The sequence below is a fragment of the Ixodes scapularis genome, unplaced genomic scaffold (assembly GCF_016920785.2).
Source record: "Ixodes scapularis isolate PalLabHiFi unplaced genomic scaffold, ASM1692078v2 PGA_scaffold2__306_contigs__length_199485367, whole genome shotgun sequence".
NCBI classification, from domain to species: Eukaryota; Metazoa; Arthropoda; class Arachnida; order Ixodida; family Ixodidae; genus Ixodes; species Ixodes scapularis.
In genome coordinates, this window is record NW_024609857.1 from 80,832,240 (window position 1) to 80,850,662 (window position 18,423).

At 40.2% G+C, this 18,423-nt stretch overlaps 1 protein-coding gene across 1 annotated transcript in view; it reads left to right on the forward strand.

Moving 5' to 3' along the window:
• Window positions 1–18,423, forward strand: part of LOC8039158 (glutamate receptor ionotropic, kainate 2) — a 62,348-nt gene that overhangs the window by 34,647 nt on the left and 9,278 nt on the right. Inside the window, exons 4-5 of the mRNA XM_040216011.3 lie at window positions 13,215–13,416; window positions 15,074–15,302. Of these exons, the coding sequence (XP_040071945.3) occupies window positions 13,215–13,416; window positions 15,074–15,302 (431 nt within the window). The remainder of the gene's footprint in view (window positions 1–13,214; window positions 13,417–15,073; window positions 15,303–18,423) is intronic.

The window sequence follows — 18,423 nt, forward strand, 5'->3', positions numbered from 1 at the left end:
CTCGTCGTCTAATGTACGCCAAGCCTGATACGTGCATATATGGTAAAGAATGCCCTCGTCTAATTCACATCCCCTCTATTAAAACAAACATCTGCTTGTATTAAAATAACGGCCCCTGTTTATTGTTCAGTCATTAAAATAGTAAGAAAAGTGCACCAATGTGCAGTGTCTCTAAAACAACTCTCGGGTGTGGGGCACACGTTAACTTGAAAAGATGACCTGAACCAGGCTATTCGTTATTTAACTTTTCTATAAGTACTCGCAATATTAAACTACTTAGGGTGATAACATTACATAAATCAGCTACAAGCGCAAACAATCTAGCAATAATGATGATGGTTGAGACATAAAATACAGACGTTACTCAGGTAATAGGAGTAACAATTTAGCTCGACTTCTAACTATCTTATATAACGATTATATCAACAAGTGTACGTTAAACATTTGCTTATATCTCAGTACGCAAATGTATATAAATATTAGGGACTCTAGTTTTACCAGAGTTTTAAAGGATCAGGCATAACATAGCCTATACTAAAGTAGTAAGAAAGTCTTAAGAATATTAATATTACTGAATAGGTTTTTCCCTTTTAACTTACTTCAAATTTATCGCAATACAAAATATAAATATATATACTTTTAAAATGCATCACGCTTAAGAGATCTATTATGTCTTATCATCTGCTATACAGGCTACTAATAGTAGTGTAAAAAAACAAAAACCGTCTGCTTGATATTTTCTTTTGGCTTGTTATATTTGTGTGAGCAAAAGTTTCTAAAATATATCCATTTGCGCTACCTTATGAGACTAAGGGTATTACCATGTTTTCCGTTATTTTGCCCACATCTGTTCATCTCATGAAGCCAGTTCGATTAACTATACTACACTGAAGCAACGCCAAGGTTTGTATTAACTTCAAACATAATCAACCGTATTCACCAGACGTGACTAGCGTCTGTTTTACCGCTGACTAATAGCGTCATCGATTAAAATGATCACGTGGTAGGTGGTAGTCCCAGCTAAGTACGCACTTGGTATTCACCAACCATGTTTAGCGCTTAGTTACCCTGAGCGACGTAAAGCACACCTAAACAGACTTAGTCAGGGGGTACGCCTAGTTTAGGCGGTGTTTAATGGGTGACTAGCGGCTCAGCTTTATGGCCGACTCCTTCAAGCGCTGGCCGCCAGCGCTAGCATAGAATGTACTGTCTTGGTACGCTGGGGGACATATTTATAATGAATTTTAACAGCCAATGTCGCTGTAATGAACATCTTTAGATGTCAGATATACCACCAAAGCGATATCAATGGTCGCTGGACGAGGAGAGAGCCCGCATTCACGGGCGCTTCCATATTTGTTTATGTTCGTGACAATTCAGTTTTTCGTTTTCTACCTTGCGTGTTTTAATTGTTTTTTTATTGTCAAACACTGTCTTGAACAATCAGTCTTTCATTATAACATTTTATTTTGTTTCTAGTAGATATTTAAATGGAAGTTTTTACAAGATAGCATCCGGATATGCGCTGCAATGTTTAAAGTCCGGCTTAAATCTGTCTCCAAAACGTGTTATTCCTTTCTGGATAGTCACCGGCTTGATTCGCGCTCGTGAATACCAAAGGATTAACGCTCCATAGTCACCAATTTGTAGCTTAGCTCGCGACAACTTACACGCGTTACTAACTTTAAAACAGCGGTAGTCTTTCATGACTGGCGATTACGAGTGAATTATTTATGAGTAGGAAGTAATCGTGCTGCACCTTCGGCAGCAGCGGCTATAGAGGCCATTTTCTACAACCAGATTAAGAATCTGGGGCATTGAATGTGCATCCTTCTTATATTACGTTTCATCGTAGTTTAGAAGAAGAATAGATAAACGACGCCACCAGGTTGTTTTAGGTTTATAAATTTCAAGAAACCTGGCACGAAGAAACGATTGAGTTGTCAATAAATTATAAAACGTGTCAACAGATAATTATTTGTTTAATTGATTTATTTTCAAGTAATGTTGGCCCCTTGGTCACTCTAGGGAGATATATTGGACATAGCATACATGATCGTTAAATCTCCGTTAACATCAATGTATACACCTATTTGAAAAGTCTGCTGCGTCGCAGTTTGAAGCCTAAATAAGCATATAAAAAGAGGGAAAAAAAGAAACAATTTTTGAGGCATGCCCTCGAGTGTCGCAGTTCAAAAATGTGAATAAATTACAATTTCATGAAAAGAGCAAAAAGACAAAAACACGGAACAATACACAACACATTTTAACGAACATATACCTGGTTCATAGTAGAGAACATGGAAGCCTCATATGTTTAGATCTGAATAAAAAAGTCGAAATGCATTTTCATATCTAGACACCTTAATAATGCTAATAATGCGTTCAGGAATTTGTTCTTGTCATTCGTCGTTTTAAGAAAAGAGGACTATTTAAGCACATCAATTTTAGCCCTCAATGGCTTTAGCCCATTCTCGTTTAGTATTTTTGTAACCGAGGAAGTTTATCCCTAATGAAGTGTTCACATTTTTTTTGCTCTCTACCAAGTTTGATGGATCGGTCTTAGTAACGGAGTCCAATACAACGGAGGCATACTCGAGTGTCGGCCGGATCAGAGTATTGTATGTTGTGAGTCTTGCATATCTATTGGCACCCTTATATTTCCGTCTCAGGACGCATAAATTGCTGTACGTGGTTGCAAAAATATTTGTAATGATATTGTATTTATTATTTTTATTTATTTATACTGCAATCCCTGAAAGAGTTTTTAGCAGGTGTGTACATTTGAGGAACGAGACATGCAGGCATACAAAATAACAAACAAGTCGCAGAAATATAAGAACAAATATGTTACAGAAGGACAAAACTGATTTAGGAGGGATTCAAATAAAGACAATGATGGCTTCATAAAAACACTTTCAGAAATGTTATTCAAATCAGTCACCGTTCTCGGAAAAAAAAAAGAGTACTTGAAGCAATTATAATGCGATCGAAAATGAGTTTTTGTTAGCCCATGCCTCCGTCGAGCAGTGTAGCCTGATGAGGAGTTTATTAGGTGAGACAGATCCATCCTATAATGTCCAGTTTTTAATTGATACAATCTTTTAGTCGAGACTGCCAATTTCTGAGAGATAATGACTTTAAGTTAGCTCTGATTAAAAGTTCGGTTACGGAGGTACGTCCATAGCTATTAGTAATGTATCGAACTGCCTTTTTCTGCACACGATCGAGCTTGTTAATGTTTAGTTTGGCGAAGGGATCCCAAGTGATAGCCGCGTAATATAATGTTGATAAGACTATCACTTTACATGTTAGAAGACGCAAGGAAGAGGTAGAAAGTCTTGGCGTCCTTCTAAGAAATTTAACCTTCGAAGAGCATTTGATGTCGCGTAATGAATCTGTTTTGTCCACGTAAGATTATGAGTGATCCATAGTCCAAGGTATTTGTATTGAGTTACTTCTGAAAGAAGAATATTAGTTGTATTGTAAACAAACTTCAAAGGATTTCGTTTCTTAGTAATTCTCATAAAAAACGTTTTTTCAAAGTCAATAGTTATTTGCCACTTTGCGCACCATTTAGCGATATATTGAAAAGCTCTATTTAACAAAATTTGATCAGAAGCACTAGCTATTTCTGAGTGAAATATACAATCATCAGCGTATAACCCGATTTTTACCACAACATACTGTGCTATATCTTTAATAAACAACAAGAATATGAGAGGTCCGAGCACAAAGCCCTCAGGAACGTCAGAGTCAACAGAAAGTTTGTCAGAGCAATGTTCACTATAAACTACGAATTTTCGACGGTTTGAAAGGTATGCTGAAATCCATTTGACTAGCTGTGTGTTCTTACACATTTTTTTCCAATCTGTGTAGTAACTTGAGATTGCCATTTCAAAGTTTTATCGATTTTCACTCCTAAATACTTAAAGGTTTCTAATTTGGTCAGTTCAATATGTCTAATTTTATACTTAGAGGAGGATATATGTTCTTTTCATTAGTGATGCTGGTGAATGCTGACTTGCTGAAGTTAATTTGCATTTGCTGAGGAAGCACCACTAGATAATTTGATCCAGACATTGATTTCTCGAATTCATCGAATTCCAATTATTTGTGATCTAATTGTAAGTACGCTGCGATCCAATCGGTGATATATTTTTATTTATTCCGAAATGTTTTATTAATTGTTACAAGCTTTTTATGCAAAACGCGATAGAATGCATTCGAAAAAAAATTATGACTGGCTTTTGTTTTCGAGTTTATTGCTGAAGAAAATTCGTGGGAAGTTGCTGCCAGTTGAGTCATCGTAGATAAGCACGACCTAAAGTCGTGCAGTTTTCAATAAGGTCCTTCATTGCTATCCGGGTATTGAATTATATGTCTTGCAACTAAATGCTCCATTACATTACGGCAGTTTTTTGTTAGAGGTACAGGACGGTAATTGGTTAGGGGCTAGTCTAACCTTAGCTCCTAACCAATCAGGAATAAGAGTACTAGTTTCCATGAACCTCCTGCTTTAAGATAGAAGGACGACCATTAAACATATCTTTTTGAAAATTCTCCGGGAATATTATCTGAGCCCCTGGCTTCGTTGGGATCAGGATGCAGCAGTCTGTCGTAAATACTGTCTTCACTGGTTACGCTTCACTGGTTGTTATTGGAATCGATCTTTTTCTGTCGTCCTTACAAAAACCAATTGGAAAAATTAATTAAATTGATTTGATATCTCCATTCAGTCGTCAATTACATCTTCATTGACAATAACCTAATCAACTTGCTCTCTTTCCTTGCTATAACTCCAGAATTTTTCTGGCGAAATCTTTAGAATGTTATATAGAGTGACCCCGTAGAACTATTCCTTTGCGTCCTCTGATTATTTATTCATAAATCTAATATTCTCTTGAATTGCCACGTTCTTTCTGTTCTTTGTTTTTTGCAGTCTTTTGATTTTACTCTTATGATAAATGATCTCACAGGTACTCCATTGATTCTATTTTTCTATTCTTGTCTTAACCGGCGTTAGAAACTAATTGGCATTGCAGTGAGAAACCAAATGTTTAAAAAGAAACTCAAAGTCGTTGGCACTATGAGTAAAAGTGATGTTTCTAAAAAGCATCTAACACCATCTCCGAAGGGTCGAGGATAGCTACGTAGTCTGGACAGTTAAATTTCCTAATTATAGATTTTCGTTGTGGGACGCTTCGCTCTGATGATGCAGAACAACATGAAAAGAAAGAGGTTGATGATCTGATATGCCGTCGGTAATTACGATGAAATATTTATTTACATTTTCTGACGAAAATACTCAGTCTAATATTACCTTACAATATTGTGTAATCCTTGTGTATTCCCGAACTACTTCCTTGAGGCAGCAATTAGACGCTACATCAGCAATCCTTGGCAAATTGGAATCCCGGTATATCCAGCGGGAAGATGGTCCCTGTCAATACAACGAAATTTGAAATGCCAGGCGTAATAAGTTTTGTTCTGTTGTTCCCATATTTACCAAACATAATCTAAAGATTTTCTAGAAACTCAAGTGGAGCATTACGCACTCTATATGCAGCTACAATAACAAGCGATACATTAAAAATGAAATTTTACGAGCGTCTCTTTTATCTTACACTTTAATGGCACACTGTGGATATTACACATTACAATAAGAACAAATTTTCTCCACAGAGTCTTCTACCCTTCCTGAACACTTCATATTTTGAAGGAATAATAATTCGCTTGTCTGTCATTTTTTATGACAACCAAGCTTCAGTTAGGATAATGTGGTGATGATTTTTTACCTCTAAATAATGTTCTATCTATCATATGTTCATATGGGATATACGGTAGATTATATGCAATATATCATGTCATTTATAATCGAGCATATTTCATATGTTATAGTTATCATATGTTTATAATATAGAAGACATAAAATTAATAATAGAAAAGAATTTCTCAAGCGTCCATGAGCAATGAAAATAAGCGCAATGAGCTACTGAAAACATGATCCTATAATAAGCGCCGTATGCTTTGCGATATAAGTTTCTTTTTTTTTTTCAGGAGATGTAACACTAATATGGGTGCATCGACCTTTTTAAATGGGTTGTACGAATCTTCATTATCACTTAGAAATCGATTTATTTTTTCAGTATGGTTGTGATTTAATTGCTAATAAACTGAGCCAACATCGACAACGTACGCAGGAATCCGGAAGAACAGAGGCACATCAAACGTAGTTTTTGTAGATCGTCCTAATACCTCTGATAACGAAACCCGATATTCTGCCGACGCACAAGAAGGTTTTAAAATAATGTTCCGATACCTCCGATAACCCCAATAGCGGTGCGATGGATGCGCAAAGGTGGCGGCGGAGTATCGGGTATCAGGGAGTTTTAGGGAACTGTTTTTGCATAGCCAATGCGGCACAGCGGGCCCTCCGGCAGGAACTGCGCATGCGCTACCGCAGACGATTCGAACATCCGCAGTTCGTACCGGAGGTTCATCGTACCGTATCGGGTTTGCGAAAACGGTTCCATGAAACTCTCTATTGTTCCCGGAGCCATCGCAACGATCTACTAAAACTCTCGTTTTGCGCATGCATCGTACTGTCATCGGGTACTGGTATCGGAGAAATTGGAACGATAAACGAAAACTTCCTGCTAAGGTGGTTCGAGCGCTGTAACTCTGCAGGCCTGAGTTCTCTAGCCCTGGCCGGGGAATTGCTATAAACAAATCGATTTGTGTAAGTTAACAGTGCACTAACTTCCGCTTTATTATACGAATATCTTGAACAGTCAGACTTTGCGCCTGGTGAAAAGTAAACACCGAAAGTTCTTAGCTATTATATGACTCAGTACTTGTAATGCATGGAGTATGATTTATTAAAATATTACCCTAAACACCAAGTTACAACATGACTTTCTGTAGGAGAAATAGCCCGCTTAGCATCCTTCGTTAACACGATGAAAGCCGGGTTAAAGAAACTTTAAAGATGCGGAGGTTCTAGAATATCAAGAAACGACAAGTAGTAGAGAGCTAAAAGTGTGGAGTTCTCCTCCAACTTAACGCCACCGTTCAGCTATTCAAATACTGATCTACTTCCAGCTACTCAAAGTTAAAGGCCTACTTGATGTTCAGCAGCTGGAATGTCTTCTCCGGAGTAGGTTGTGATAGGAACGTCAAAACATACACTTAGAGTCACCGGTATGCAAGCTAATAGCTAAAAAAACTCCAAAACAAAGCATATTGTGTTTTTTTTCCTTTTTTTTGGGGGGGAGGGGAGGGGGGGCATTTTATTAGGTTCGTGTAGCGAATTTAAACTAAACTGATGATGAGTCTATTTTTTTATGCATTAACTGGGTATTGTGTTGAGACAGTGTTCCGCTTCGTCACTAAATGTGCTACAACTTCTGGATTAACTGTTTCTTGAGGAAGTGAAGAAGGGGTCGAGCAAAATTAACATTATAATATCAGATACCCAGCTTTCTTTTTGTACAGAAGTGTAATGAGAAACTCAAATTTAGAACAAAGCAAACAAAAACATTATGCGCTAGAATAGAAACAAAGAAACATTATGTATTCGAATAAAAGCACATATCTCATTTATGTGGTAATATTAAATTCAACTAGCATAATTGTCTAGACTTTCGAAATTGCACAGAAAAGTATGTTTCTTTAGTCCAATGAGTGACCAAATTTTTGAACAGATATTCTACCGGCCCCTTGCATCGCTTAGTGATTGCTGTTCTCTCTTAATGTGAGTTTGGTTACTTATACCACAAATGAATAAACCTCGGGTGGTAGATCGCCTGGAAATTTATGAATCGCTCGTAGTTCCAGGAGTCACCAGTATAAATCACGCATAATATAATATATATTTATATGTACACGCTTTCCTTATTCACAACGATCCTAGCTATTTATTGAAAAAAAAAATAGATGTCCTCGATCAAAAAGTTAGACGAAATGAGCCTTTCCATCAAAAATTGGATGTATTACATAAAAACAATACATCCCAGTTTCATTCTATTAAACGGCTCTGGTGTGTGTTCAAATACAAGAAAAATACCACTTCATGAGGATTTTTTTTTACATCTCTTAGCGCTATCGTTATCAAAGAGCATGGAACACTCACCAAGTCGACTAAATATTTTTATTGTATTTTTAAATTTTAAAGTAGCAAGTAACAGGCGCACAAAAACTTCTACTAACAAAATGATGCATACAGACAATTTTGTTTGGGGAGACTGTGTGTATCCGCTCTGTATGTACGTGTATGTGCACGCCTGTGTGTCTATGTACTTTTGTTTGTGCGTATGCGTGTGCGTGCGTTCGTTTGTCAAATGCACTTGCATGCACGCGTGTGTGTGCGTACGTGTGTGCGAGTGTGCGTGTGTGTGTGCGTGTGCGTACGTGCGCGTGTGTGTATGTGTTTGCGTTGGGCTATTTGCTCTTAAGATAAAATTAGACCCGACTCCTTGTTTATTTACTTCAAACTTCGGGCTAACTGCTATATCCTGCTTTGTTCCCCTTATTGTTTTGCTACCCCTGAGTCAACGGTTTTTGACAAGTTTTACGCTTGTTACGTTTACTCAAATTACGAAACGAGCAATATGGCTACATTGCTAAAAACAAATATTGTGATGGCTAATAACTATTTTCAGGAATATAAAGAATTTCCAGTGTTGTACACGGTCCTCTAAATCTAGGACAAAACGTCGTTCTTCGTTCCTTTTCAACCTAGGAACAAGTTCCCGTTACAAGTTCCATAATTACAAAATTAACGTGTGTCGTTACAGAACGTAACATCTGCGTATTGCAATAGAGAAAGGAAGGGAAAATATCCTAACTGAAATACGTTACACAAATTCGACATGCCGAGTTGCAACGATCACGTTTGTTCCAGGTCTCACTAGCATCCCTGTAAAACTTGCCTACCCAGTAAAGTTGCCGCCACTCACTCTTCCCCCCCCCCCCTCCCACACACACACTCTTTCAGTTGTCGCCTGAGTGTCTGGCTCTGCACCTGTGTCACAAACGTACCATCAGAGTGAGAGGGAATGCCAACTCGCCACAAACATAATGAACACATTTAATGAAGTGATAATTACCAAATTGAACGAATAATGATCGAGAACCTAGAGAGAAGCCAACAAGAGAGCGTAAATTGACAGGGATACATAATTTCCACAGCAAAGAACGAAATGCAAGAGTTCAGTAATGGAATGGGGAAAATACGTCATTAGGGAGTGGTCGGGCAGGTTGAGGCTCCCGTAGGTGCGGGAGATGTAAAGACGGATAATTCGGGAGTATCGGGCTTGTTTCATTTAGGCCACGGCGCGCGAGGTGCAGCGGTCAGTGCAAGTCACAGACAATCGGTCTGATTCAGGCACTTCGGGAGAGGAAGCCTCATAGGATTGGATCACGCAGGTCGGTAACGTTCGGTGCCAAGGCCGAGTCATCCTCTTGGCCGCGGTGCGCAAGGCCCAACATCCGGAGCCGACCGTGGTAGGGTGTGTCGGCAACGAATCTTCCGTGACCACTCTCGCGCCGTTAAGCAAAAAACTGAGCTCACAGTCCGACGATATACAACAGAAACAAAATAGAACCCGCGTCCTAACCGTACTAACAAAATACCAGAAACACGTGGGTGTGCGATTCATGATGCAAGCCCCACCTTTTTTCCCAAATATGTGCAGCAACCTAGGTGTATAAAATGTTAGAAATTGAGCGGCTAAAAAAAAAAAGTGCTGGCAAGCTTTTCCACTCCGTTATACCACGCGCTTTGATTACATTCCGACGTAAATCATCAGCTACCTTCTGTTGGCTCTTTGAGACGAATTGACCTAACAGCCCAACCGAACATGGCTTCCTTTTTATTTCGGAAAATCTGTAGTCTGGTAGTTGGTGAAAGCTATCCTCCCCCTATGAACGGCCAGCAAAAAGAGAAGGAGGGTACCAACATCATTTACTCCCAGCACACACATATTGAAAAAAGGTCCATTAAACAAAACAAAACGCAACCCAACGGAATCTGAAGACCATGTTAGAGTTCACCATTTTAGAAATTACTCGAACTACCTCGCAGCAAATGAGGTTTGAGCATTTTGAGGATGAAACAATGCGTGGTTTAGAAAGGCGAAGAAAGAGATGTTCTAGAATGAACTTCGCGTGTTGGGGGAAAAAAAAGATTAGCCAAAATGGGAACAAAAGAAACTTTGAGGAGCCCGATATAGGTCACTGCTGCTCGGTAGAGCCAGCAGGATCTTGTTTCCTTGTTCGAGAGAGTGCCCGGGCTCGTCAGGAAGCCAGACAGACCCCGGCACAACTAGAAAAAAGTCGTGATTGCGCTGTTCTACGTCATTCGTTGACTGACTCGTTGTCCGAAGATCAAATCGGTTTTCATAACAGCGTTCAAGCAACGGAACACCAGACAACTGCACCCGGCGCTAGGGGTGCAGAGTCATGGTCTTTGGTTTTTCAGTTACTGTCTTATGTCCTTTGCGCAACTATCCGTAGCAAGCCAGCCTTCATTCGTGTCTGTCGCCAGGAGGCAAAAAAAAAAGCCGGCCTTGCAAATCAGTGTGCATCCTTTCTTCTGTGGTGGCAGGAATTTTGTACAGCATTAAAAAAAGAGAGCTCGTCCTTACAAAACTATTTTGAAAATACCAACTTTAAATATCGTGATGGCGGTCCTTGGAATGGTAACTACTAAACGGTGACTCCCAAATTCAAAAAGAGTTACAGACATGTAGATAAAAAAAAAGTTGAGGCTGTTATTTTGCCGCTTCCTCGGAAACCTAACGAGTTCGTGTTCGAGTTCTTGCGACGCATGATGGAGCGGTGGCGCTCCTCCCTTCCTACTGAAGGGAATGCGTTCCATTTGATCATGGGAGCACGGGAACGTCGTTCGTTTGAACACGGGAACACACTTAGGTTCTTTATTTTTCATTATTATGATGTTTTTGGTCTCACCTCAATTCTGGGGTGCTCGTGTTGACAAAAAATGAAAACCTCCTTTTTTGGCGACCATACATAGCACCTGTTTACGTTATACAAAAAGGAGTCCTTCACCGAAGTTTGTCACGATTTTTTTTTTTCAATTTTCTTGTTGACGAGGCGCAAATGCTTAAGTAATATTTAAGCCACAAGTAACGTCAATGCTACGTTAAGCTACGTTGATGAATAAAAACACAAAAGCTTACTAACGTACCTGAATGCACAGGTTCTAATCAAAATAGTGACAAGATATAATATGCGCTCAAACCTTTGCGAGTGTTCGCATTACGAATTCTAGTTATTAGCGGACGTCGCTTCGTTGACGTTTTCGAGTTCCCCTCACATTGGAATTTTGGGAATTAACCATTTTAGAAAATCACCCGTTCTAGGGGTTGTGGTGTGAAAATAGATGAACACGTGCTCAAGCGAGCACGGGCACTCCCTCGGCTAAAGAAGCAAGTTCGTGCAGGCTCTATCGACCCTTTAGATAAAAGAGAGCTATATTTGGTGCACTGAAAAGCAACTAGCTCCTGACGCCGTCTTGGATGGTGCCGCGTCGCTCATGCCAGTATGTGCACGCTTCAACGTTACAGTACTACATTGTCACAGTACTTAATGCGCTTTGTTGCGCGAAGTCAGGGGGAGAGTGGTTTAGTTTCCAGAATTAGTGAAGGAAGACTATTTGTCGACGTTCTGGCGTGATGTCCGCACTTAAAGTCCACCGCGGTCGGGGTGACGATGTCCCGTTCGGCGGGAAGAGACCCGTTTGACGAAGAGATTTGCAAGTAGGTGATAAACTAGACGTACAGTTACCGTTGGTATTCATGAAAATCAGACATTATTAGTGCAGAGACTTGCGTTGGTAAATGATAAATTAATTTAGACTACGGTCTCCCCTGTTCGTCGGCAGATCTAAGCTGCGGGATAATTACAGCGTTCAGGCTACAAAATATAATTCAAAGTGACGCTATATCTCACAAGGTTTTTACAGTCGATAATTGTCGTAACTTTTTCTCAAGGAGTGGTAATTTCAGCAACTAGATTTGACCGGGCGTGACAACGTGATTCGGCCGTAAATACGACATACTGAAAAATATATAACACTAAATTTTGAGCGACAGAGTTTGAGGTATGTACGTTCTTGTGCATGTGTGCAAATCTTAGACTATATGGCAGAGCTTAAAAACAACCCAGTAATAATCGTAACGAAATTAATGTTTTTACATAATTAGTCCGCATTGATAATGTGCCTGTACCGGCCAAGCGAACGGAAAGGAAGACTGCGTTCGAACAGCTGCTTCTATACATGAAACCTACTTCTTCGGGTGCTGTCAGCAAGCTGCTAAAGTGTTTAGCAGCCAGGAATTTTGAGTACACTGAAATACAATCGCTGGGGCCGTAGTCACCGAATCCCCAATAAATGTGTACGTCATGTTACATAGGCTCGCGAAAACATCGCTTAAATCACATAAGGATAAAATCTGAAGCCTGTCAACTTGTATAGCTTACGACCACATGATTATCTTTCACAAGAATGTGGACGTAAGCGTATCATTGAAACATACAAACAACATTAAAGAAAACAATGCCACTTTCGCTTTTAATACATAAATATTGTCACCCCGCGCATTTTTTACACTGAGCCGAAGAAAACACGAGTCTCGGTGCGTGACAAAAAACAACAACAACAAAAACAACAAAAAGCGGTGCTGGTACTTTATTCGCGACCTCCTCAACCACACCACCAAGCTCGCACTGGGGCGACGTAAACAAACCGGGAACATTCTTTAAGATGGCGTCCCATACTTCAGTATACCCGAGAAATCTAGCTTTATTTTCACTGTTGCCAGTTTTTTTCTAATTGTTTATTGAACAGCAGTGAATAGATTGGGCTCTTCTATTTTTTTCACTATGGTGTTTTTTTTCTTTTTGCCCCCAAGTTCCTTCTAAAACGCTTCTTCTTTCTCCTCTCCTATCTGCACATATTTTAACTGCCGGAATCTTCGAACCCTCTTTTCTTGCAGGTTGCGCCACTCATTTCGAGACTGGGAAATTCAACCCAATCTAGGCTCTTTACGGAGTCTTCTATAGGCATTGCCTTACAATTTCACCAGCATGAAAAAACATGGACGCAGTAATGCCGTGATTTTAGGACTGATCAAGTTCCTTATTAACACAAATTGTGCACATGATGTTTGTTTTTTCACTTGTCTCAGGGCCCTTGCAACACGGATAATGGCAGCTGCCTGGTGGATGTTTGCCTTCGTACTTATATCCTCCTACACAGCAAGTCTGGCCTCTCAGCTGATCGCTCAGAGGCTGCACGTTCCATCTATACAAAGTATCCAGGAGCTTGCAAAGCAGTCACGTATCAGTTACGGCTGTGTCTTGAAGGGACCGATCAAGGCTTTTCTCAGAGTAAGGTTTTGGTCCGGACAATTTTTTTTACGTCAAACGTTCTACGGAATTATATTAATAAGAATTTACTTGCACGAAGATAATAAAAAAGGTGTGGCACATAGTCTACTCTACCTAGAGGGTAGGTATATGGCGCTTATTAAAGGCGCGATAGCACCTGCTAATATATATATATATATATATATATATATATATATATATATATATATATATATATATATATATATATCTTGGGGCTAAGTAGGCTGTAGGCGTATTTTATAAAAGTAGAAGCCACCGAGGGTCAAACAAACTTGGAAGGTTTAATTCAACATGTATAAGTTATACAGAAACCGCGACGTTTCGAAGGGGGACCCCTCTTCCTCAAGCGGGAGTTGAAAAGTGAGACCTCAAATGTTCTCTGTATTTTTTTTCCTTTTTTTTTGTTTTTCTTGCTTCTGCGGTATTTCGCTCGACATTTGAGGTCTCACTTTTCAAGTCCCGCTTGAGGAAGAAGGGTCCCCCTTCGAAACGTCGCAGTTTCTGTATAACTTATATATGTTGAATTAAACCTTCCAAGTTTGTTCGACCCTCGGTGGCTTCTAAGTATATATATATCTATATATATATATATATATATAACGCAGGCCGAATTGCTCCTGCGAGAACCACTCATCGCAACAAAAAAATGCTGGTGGCGTTTTGGTCCTGGGACAGGGACCCATTTAGGAAAATTATTAATGTCCAGGATAATTAAGTTGTTAATTATTTTTGCGTAATTAACTTTTTTAATATTGTGTTTAAGGGCATGGTTTAAATAAGAAAATTGCTCAGCATCATCGAAAAACACTAAATCAACAAATCGCAGAGTGATAGAGACCACGCTACGCATTTTACGGCTTTCTGAAAAACCGCACAAAATCGACGGGTTTTTAAGTTTCGGTTTGCTATCGGAGCGCGTCTCAGCCGCATGGAAAGATAGTGCAACCAACCTCTGCTGCGCTGTCATCGCGCGACGCAACAGAGGCTGGTTGCACTATCTCTCCACGGGGCGCGGTGACGCTGGGGCTGAGATGCGCTCCGATAGTAAACCACAACTTAAAAACCCGTCGATTTTGTACGGTTTTTCAGAAAGCCGTAAAATGCTTTGCGTGCCTTCTATCGTTCTGCAATTTGCTGATTTAGTGTTTTTCGATGATGCTGAGCAAATTTCTAATTTAAACCATGCCCTTAAACACAATAATAAAAAAGGTAATTACGCAAAATTAATTCACTTAATTATCCCGGACGCTAATAATTTTCCTAGATGAGCCCCTGACCCAGGACTAAAACGCCACCAGCCTTTTTTCGTTGCGATGAAGAGTTTTCGCAGGAGCGATTTGACTTGCGTTCACTGAAACACCATATATATATATATATATATTATAATTTGTTTTCTCATCGGAAAAAAAATACCATATGTAAAAAAAAAAAAAAACTATTGCAGTGTGTTCGCGAACCAAGAGGTCGAATAATTTGAGACTGGATGAGCTTGTGTCACACATGCCACTACACCCTGACGGTTAAACTAATTGAATATTTCTGCGAATATTTGTACACATCTTGAATGTAATTCTATATATGTAGATATATAAATAATAATTAGAATTTTTTCTTGCTCTCGCCTTTCTCTGTTCAGGACTCAGCCGATCCATGTCTGCAACGCGTATGGTCTGTCATGGAGATGTCAACCACAACTGTGTTTACGAACACTCTCGCCGAAGGTGTCGATCGAGTGAAGAACGAGCCCGGTTACGCATTCCTCACAGACTCTCAAACAGTCGACTACCTCGTGCACCACGACTGCTCATTCGCTCAGTTACCCGGGTTCCTGGAAACGGGAGGCTTCGGTTTCGCCACACCACACGGTAATATGTCCCCCTTAATGGCGTTAGTGGCTATTTAAATCATTGGTAGACGGGTCCTTTCCGGCATTAGCAAGCTAAAACGACGTGCCTCGTCAGTGTCACAAGTCGGAACTGTCATGGGCCTTTAATTCATCAAGTGACTGTTGTCTGCAAGTTAAGCGAACCGGAAAGAACAGTACACAAAGAGTTGGTCAAGAACAGGGTCTGATGCAGTGGCCGGGGTGGTCTAATCGGTTAAAGCGTCACCTTGGATAAGCGACGGTTGTGGGATTGGTCCCTGGTCTTAGCCCAAATTTTAGACAGCCCTCCATTCGTTTTGCGCACAAGATCTGTTCTGCTGCACTTGTTAATCTTACCTCATTCAACTTATATATAATATCTAGGCAGCCTCATTCGCCATATATGTATATATACAGGATGTTGCACGAAAGGTGGACAAATTCGATATTTCGAAAACTACGCTCGTAACAAAAAAAGGTTTGTGTTGTTTTGGTCCTGGACTTGGGGCAATATAGGAAAGTTATTAAAGTCCGGGGTAATTAAGTTAATTATTTTTGCGTAATTAACTTTTAATATTGTGTTTAAGGGCATGGTTTTAATTGTAAAATTGCTCAGCTTCCTCAAAAATACACTAAATCAACAAATTGCAGAAGGATAAAAGCACGCGAAGCATTCTATGGCTTTCTGAAAAACCGCACAAATTCGACGGGTTTTTAAGTTTCGGTTTGCTATCGGAGCGCATCTCGACCCCGATTGCACCGCGTTCGGTGGAGAAATAGTGCAACCAGCCTCTGCTGCGCCGCGCAATGACAGCGCAGGAGAGGTTGGTTGCAGAATTTCTCCACGGGATGCGGTCCACTCGGTGCCGAGTTGTGCTCCGATTGCAAACCGAAACCTAAAAAACCTGTCGAATTTGTGCGTTTTTTCAGAAAGCCGTAAAATGCTTCGCGTGCCTACTATCGTTCTGCAAATTGTTGATTTAGTGTTTTTCGACGATGATGAGCAATTTTTTAATTGAAAGCATGCCCTTAAACACAATATTAAAAAAAGGTAATTACGCGAAAATAATTAGCAATCTAATTATCCTGGCCTTTAATCATTTTTCTAATTAGGCTCCTGGCCCAGGACCAAAACGACAAAAATATTTTTTTGTTTGTTGCGACACTTAGTTTTCGCAATATCGAATTTGTCCATGTTTCGTGAAACACCCTGAATATATATATACATATATATATATATATATATATATATATATATATATATATATATATATATATATATATATATATATATATATATATATATTTATATATATATATGTATATATATTTTTTTTACACTATTTAAAAATAAAAGCCAGGAGAGCGATATTTATGCGATTTGTGCCAGTGAGTTATACGGCCAGGGGTACATAATGTAGGTGGCTAACATTCCCGATAAGTCAGATAATTAGTGAAGATTTGTTAATTAAATGATTATTTAGTGAAAAATAGTCAGATAACGCCACTGACTGTTCGCTGACGCCACTTGTTGAGAGATGCGTCATCGAACCATCAGTGGCGTAATCTGACAAAGAGCTCGGGTACCTGCGATCGACTATGACGGACATTACGTAGCCACTGATTGGGCCTATCGCTACAGAATATGCTGCTTGGTTGGCACGTGTGTGTGCGCCTATATATTTTTATCTGATTAGGATTCTTCTTGTTTTCTTTCATTCCCCTTTTGTGTAATAAACAACAGCTGTTAGTCCAGCGCCGTCCTGTTGTGTTTGTTCCTTTACTCTCGTACAAGTTTCTTTGCCGCTGGTTCTTTCCGAGGTGTTCACATCAATAATCGCTTTCTCTTCTTTTCGTTCACAATATTAGTGTTGAAAAGTAGTGAAAGCACACAATAAAGACGAACACGAAGATGGAGAGACGAACAGGACGAGCGCTGTACCTCTCCGTCTTCGTATTCGTCTTTATTGTGCGCTTTCACTACTTTTCAACATGCATACTTAACTTGCCTGCATCGCTACGTTAGCACAATATTACTACGGCTGCACTTGTCAGTCTTCCCTGACTACCATTCTATATACTGTGCAGCCTGTCCCTATGGGGAGGAGTGATTCTCTAGATATTCTGGAAGTCGGGCCCTTTCCGACATTTGCAAGCTGGAATGGCGTGCCACGTCACTGCCGCAATTATAGTATGGGCCCTAAATCAGCAACGGCTGTCGTCCACCCAGTTCATCAAATTCGGGACTAACAGTACAAAAAGAGCTGGTCGAAAATTGAGTTCGCCGAAACTAGTGGCCGAGATAGTTTTATCCACTGATCTCTATTATAGTAGGCTGGATCGCGGACCGCGGCCTCGGCAGCTGGGGCCGAGTGTCGCCACCGGCGGCCATTGATTGACACCACCAAATGCATAGAACTCTATGGGGAAATCGAGAACAAGTGTCATTTCCCCAGATTCTAGGCTGTTGTCGGCACGGAAACATTTTTGCTGCTTTTCGATAAGCCCTTCAAATAGCCTGCCTTACAAACATTAAGACTGATAGCGCTCTCAGTTCCTATAAATAAATATTTCGTGGTCGCGAGTGGCTCCCCTGGGCGAAAAAATGTAGTTGAGCTCAATGAGGCGACAGTTACCTATAGAGTTTGCACAATGTCGGTGGCGATTTCGTTGAGTTGGGTTTAGCAGACGACAAGCTCGAAGGCTTTCCTACGCGGAATTCACTCACTCCGGGAAAGCCGCTGTCGAGATGGAACTCAACTCTTTGTCGTGCATCAACTTCTGGTCGTCCCCGAGGACTTGCCAGCTCAGCCGTAGGTGCTCCGGTCCGTTTAATTTTTTAATCGAAGTTGACAAATACCGATTCCATCTCCAGACACCCGATATAAGAATCGCAGCACACTGTAAACTACTCGCCTCCGAGTACAGCGTACAGCGCACCTCAAACGTAACGCCGCCACGGCATTTGCCGTTTCTGACAGTCCCTGCGGCGGCCGATTGAATTATCTAAAGAAAGTTAGAAGTCCCGATTTCTATCCCGTCCTGAGAAGGCATCCCGAACGTTTTGGTGACAAATTTAATAGTAAGTAGCCGACGAGAGCTCAATGTTCGGGAACCCAGTG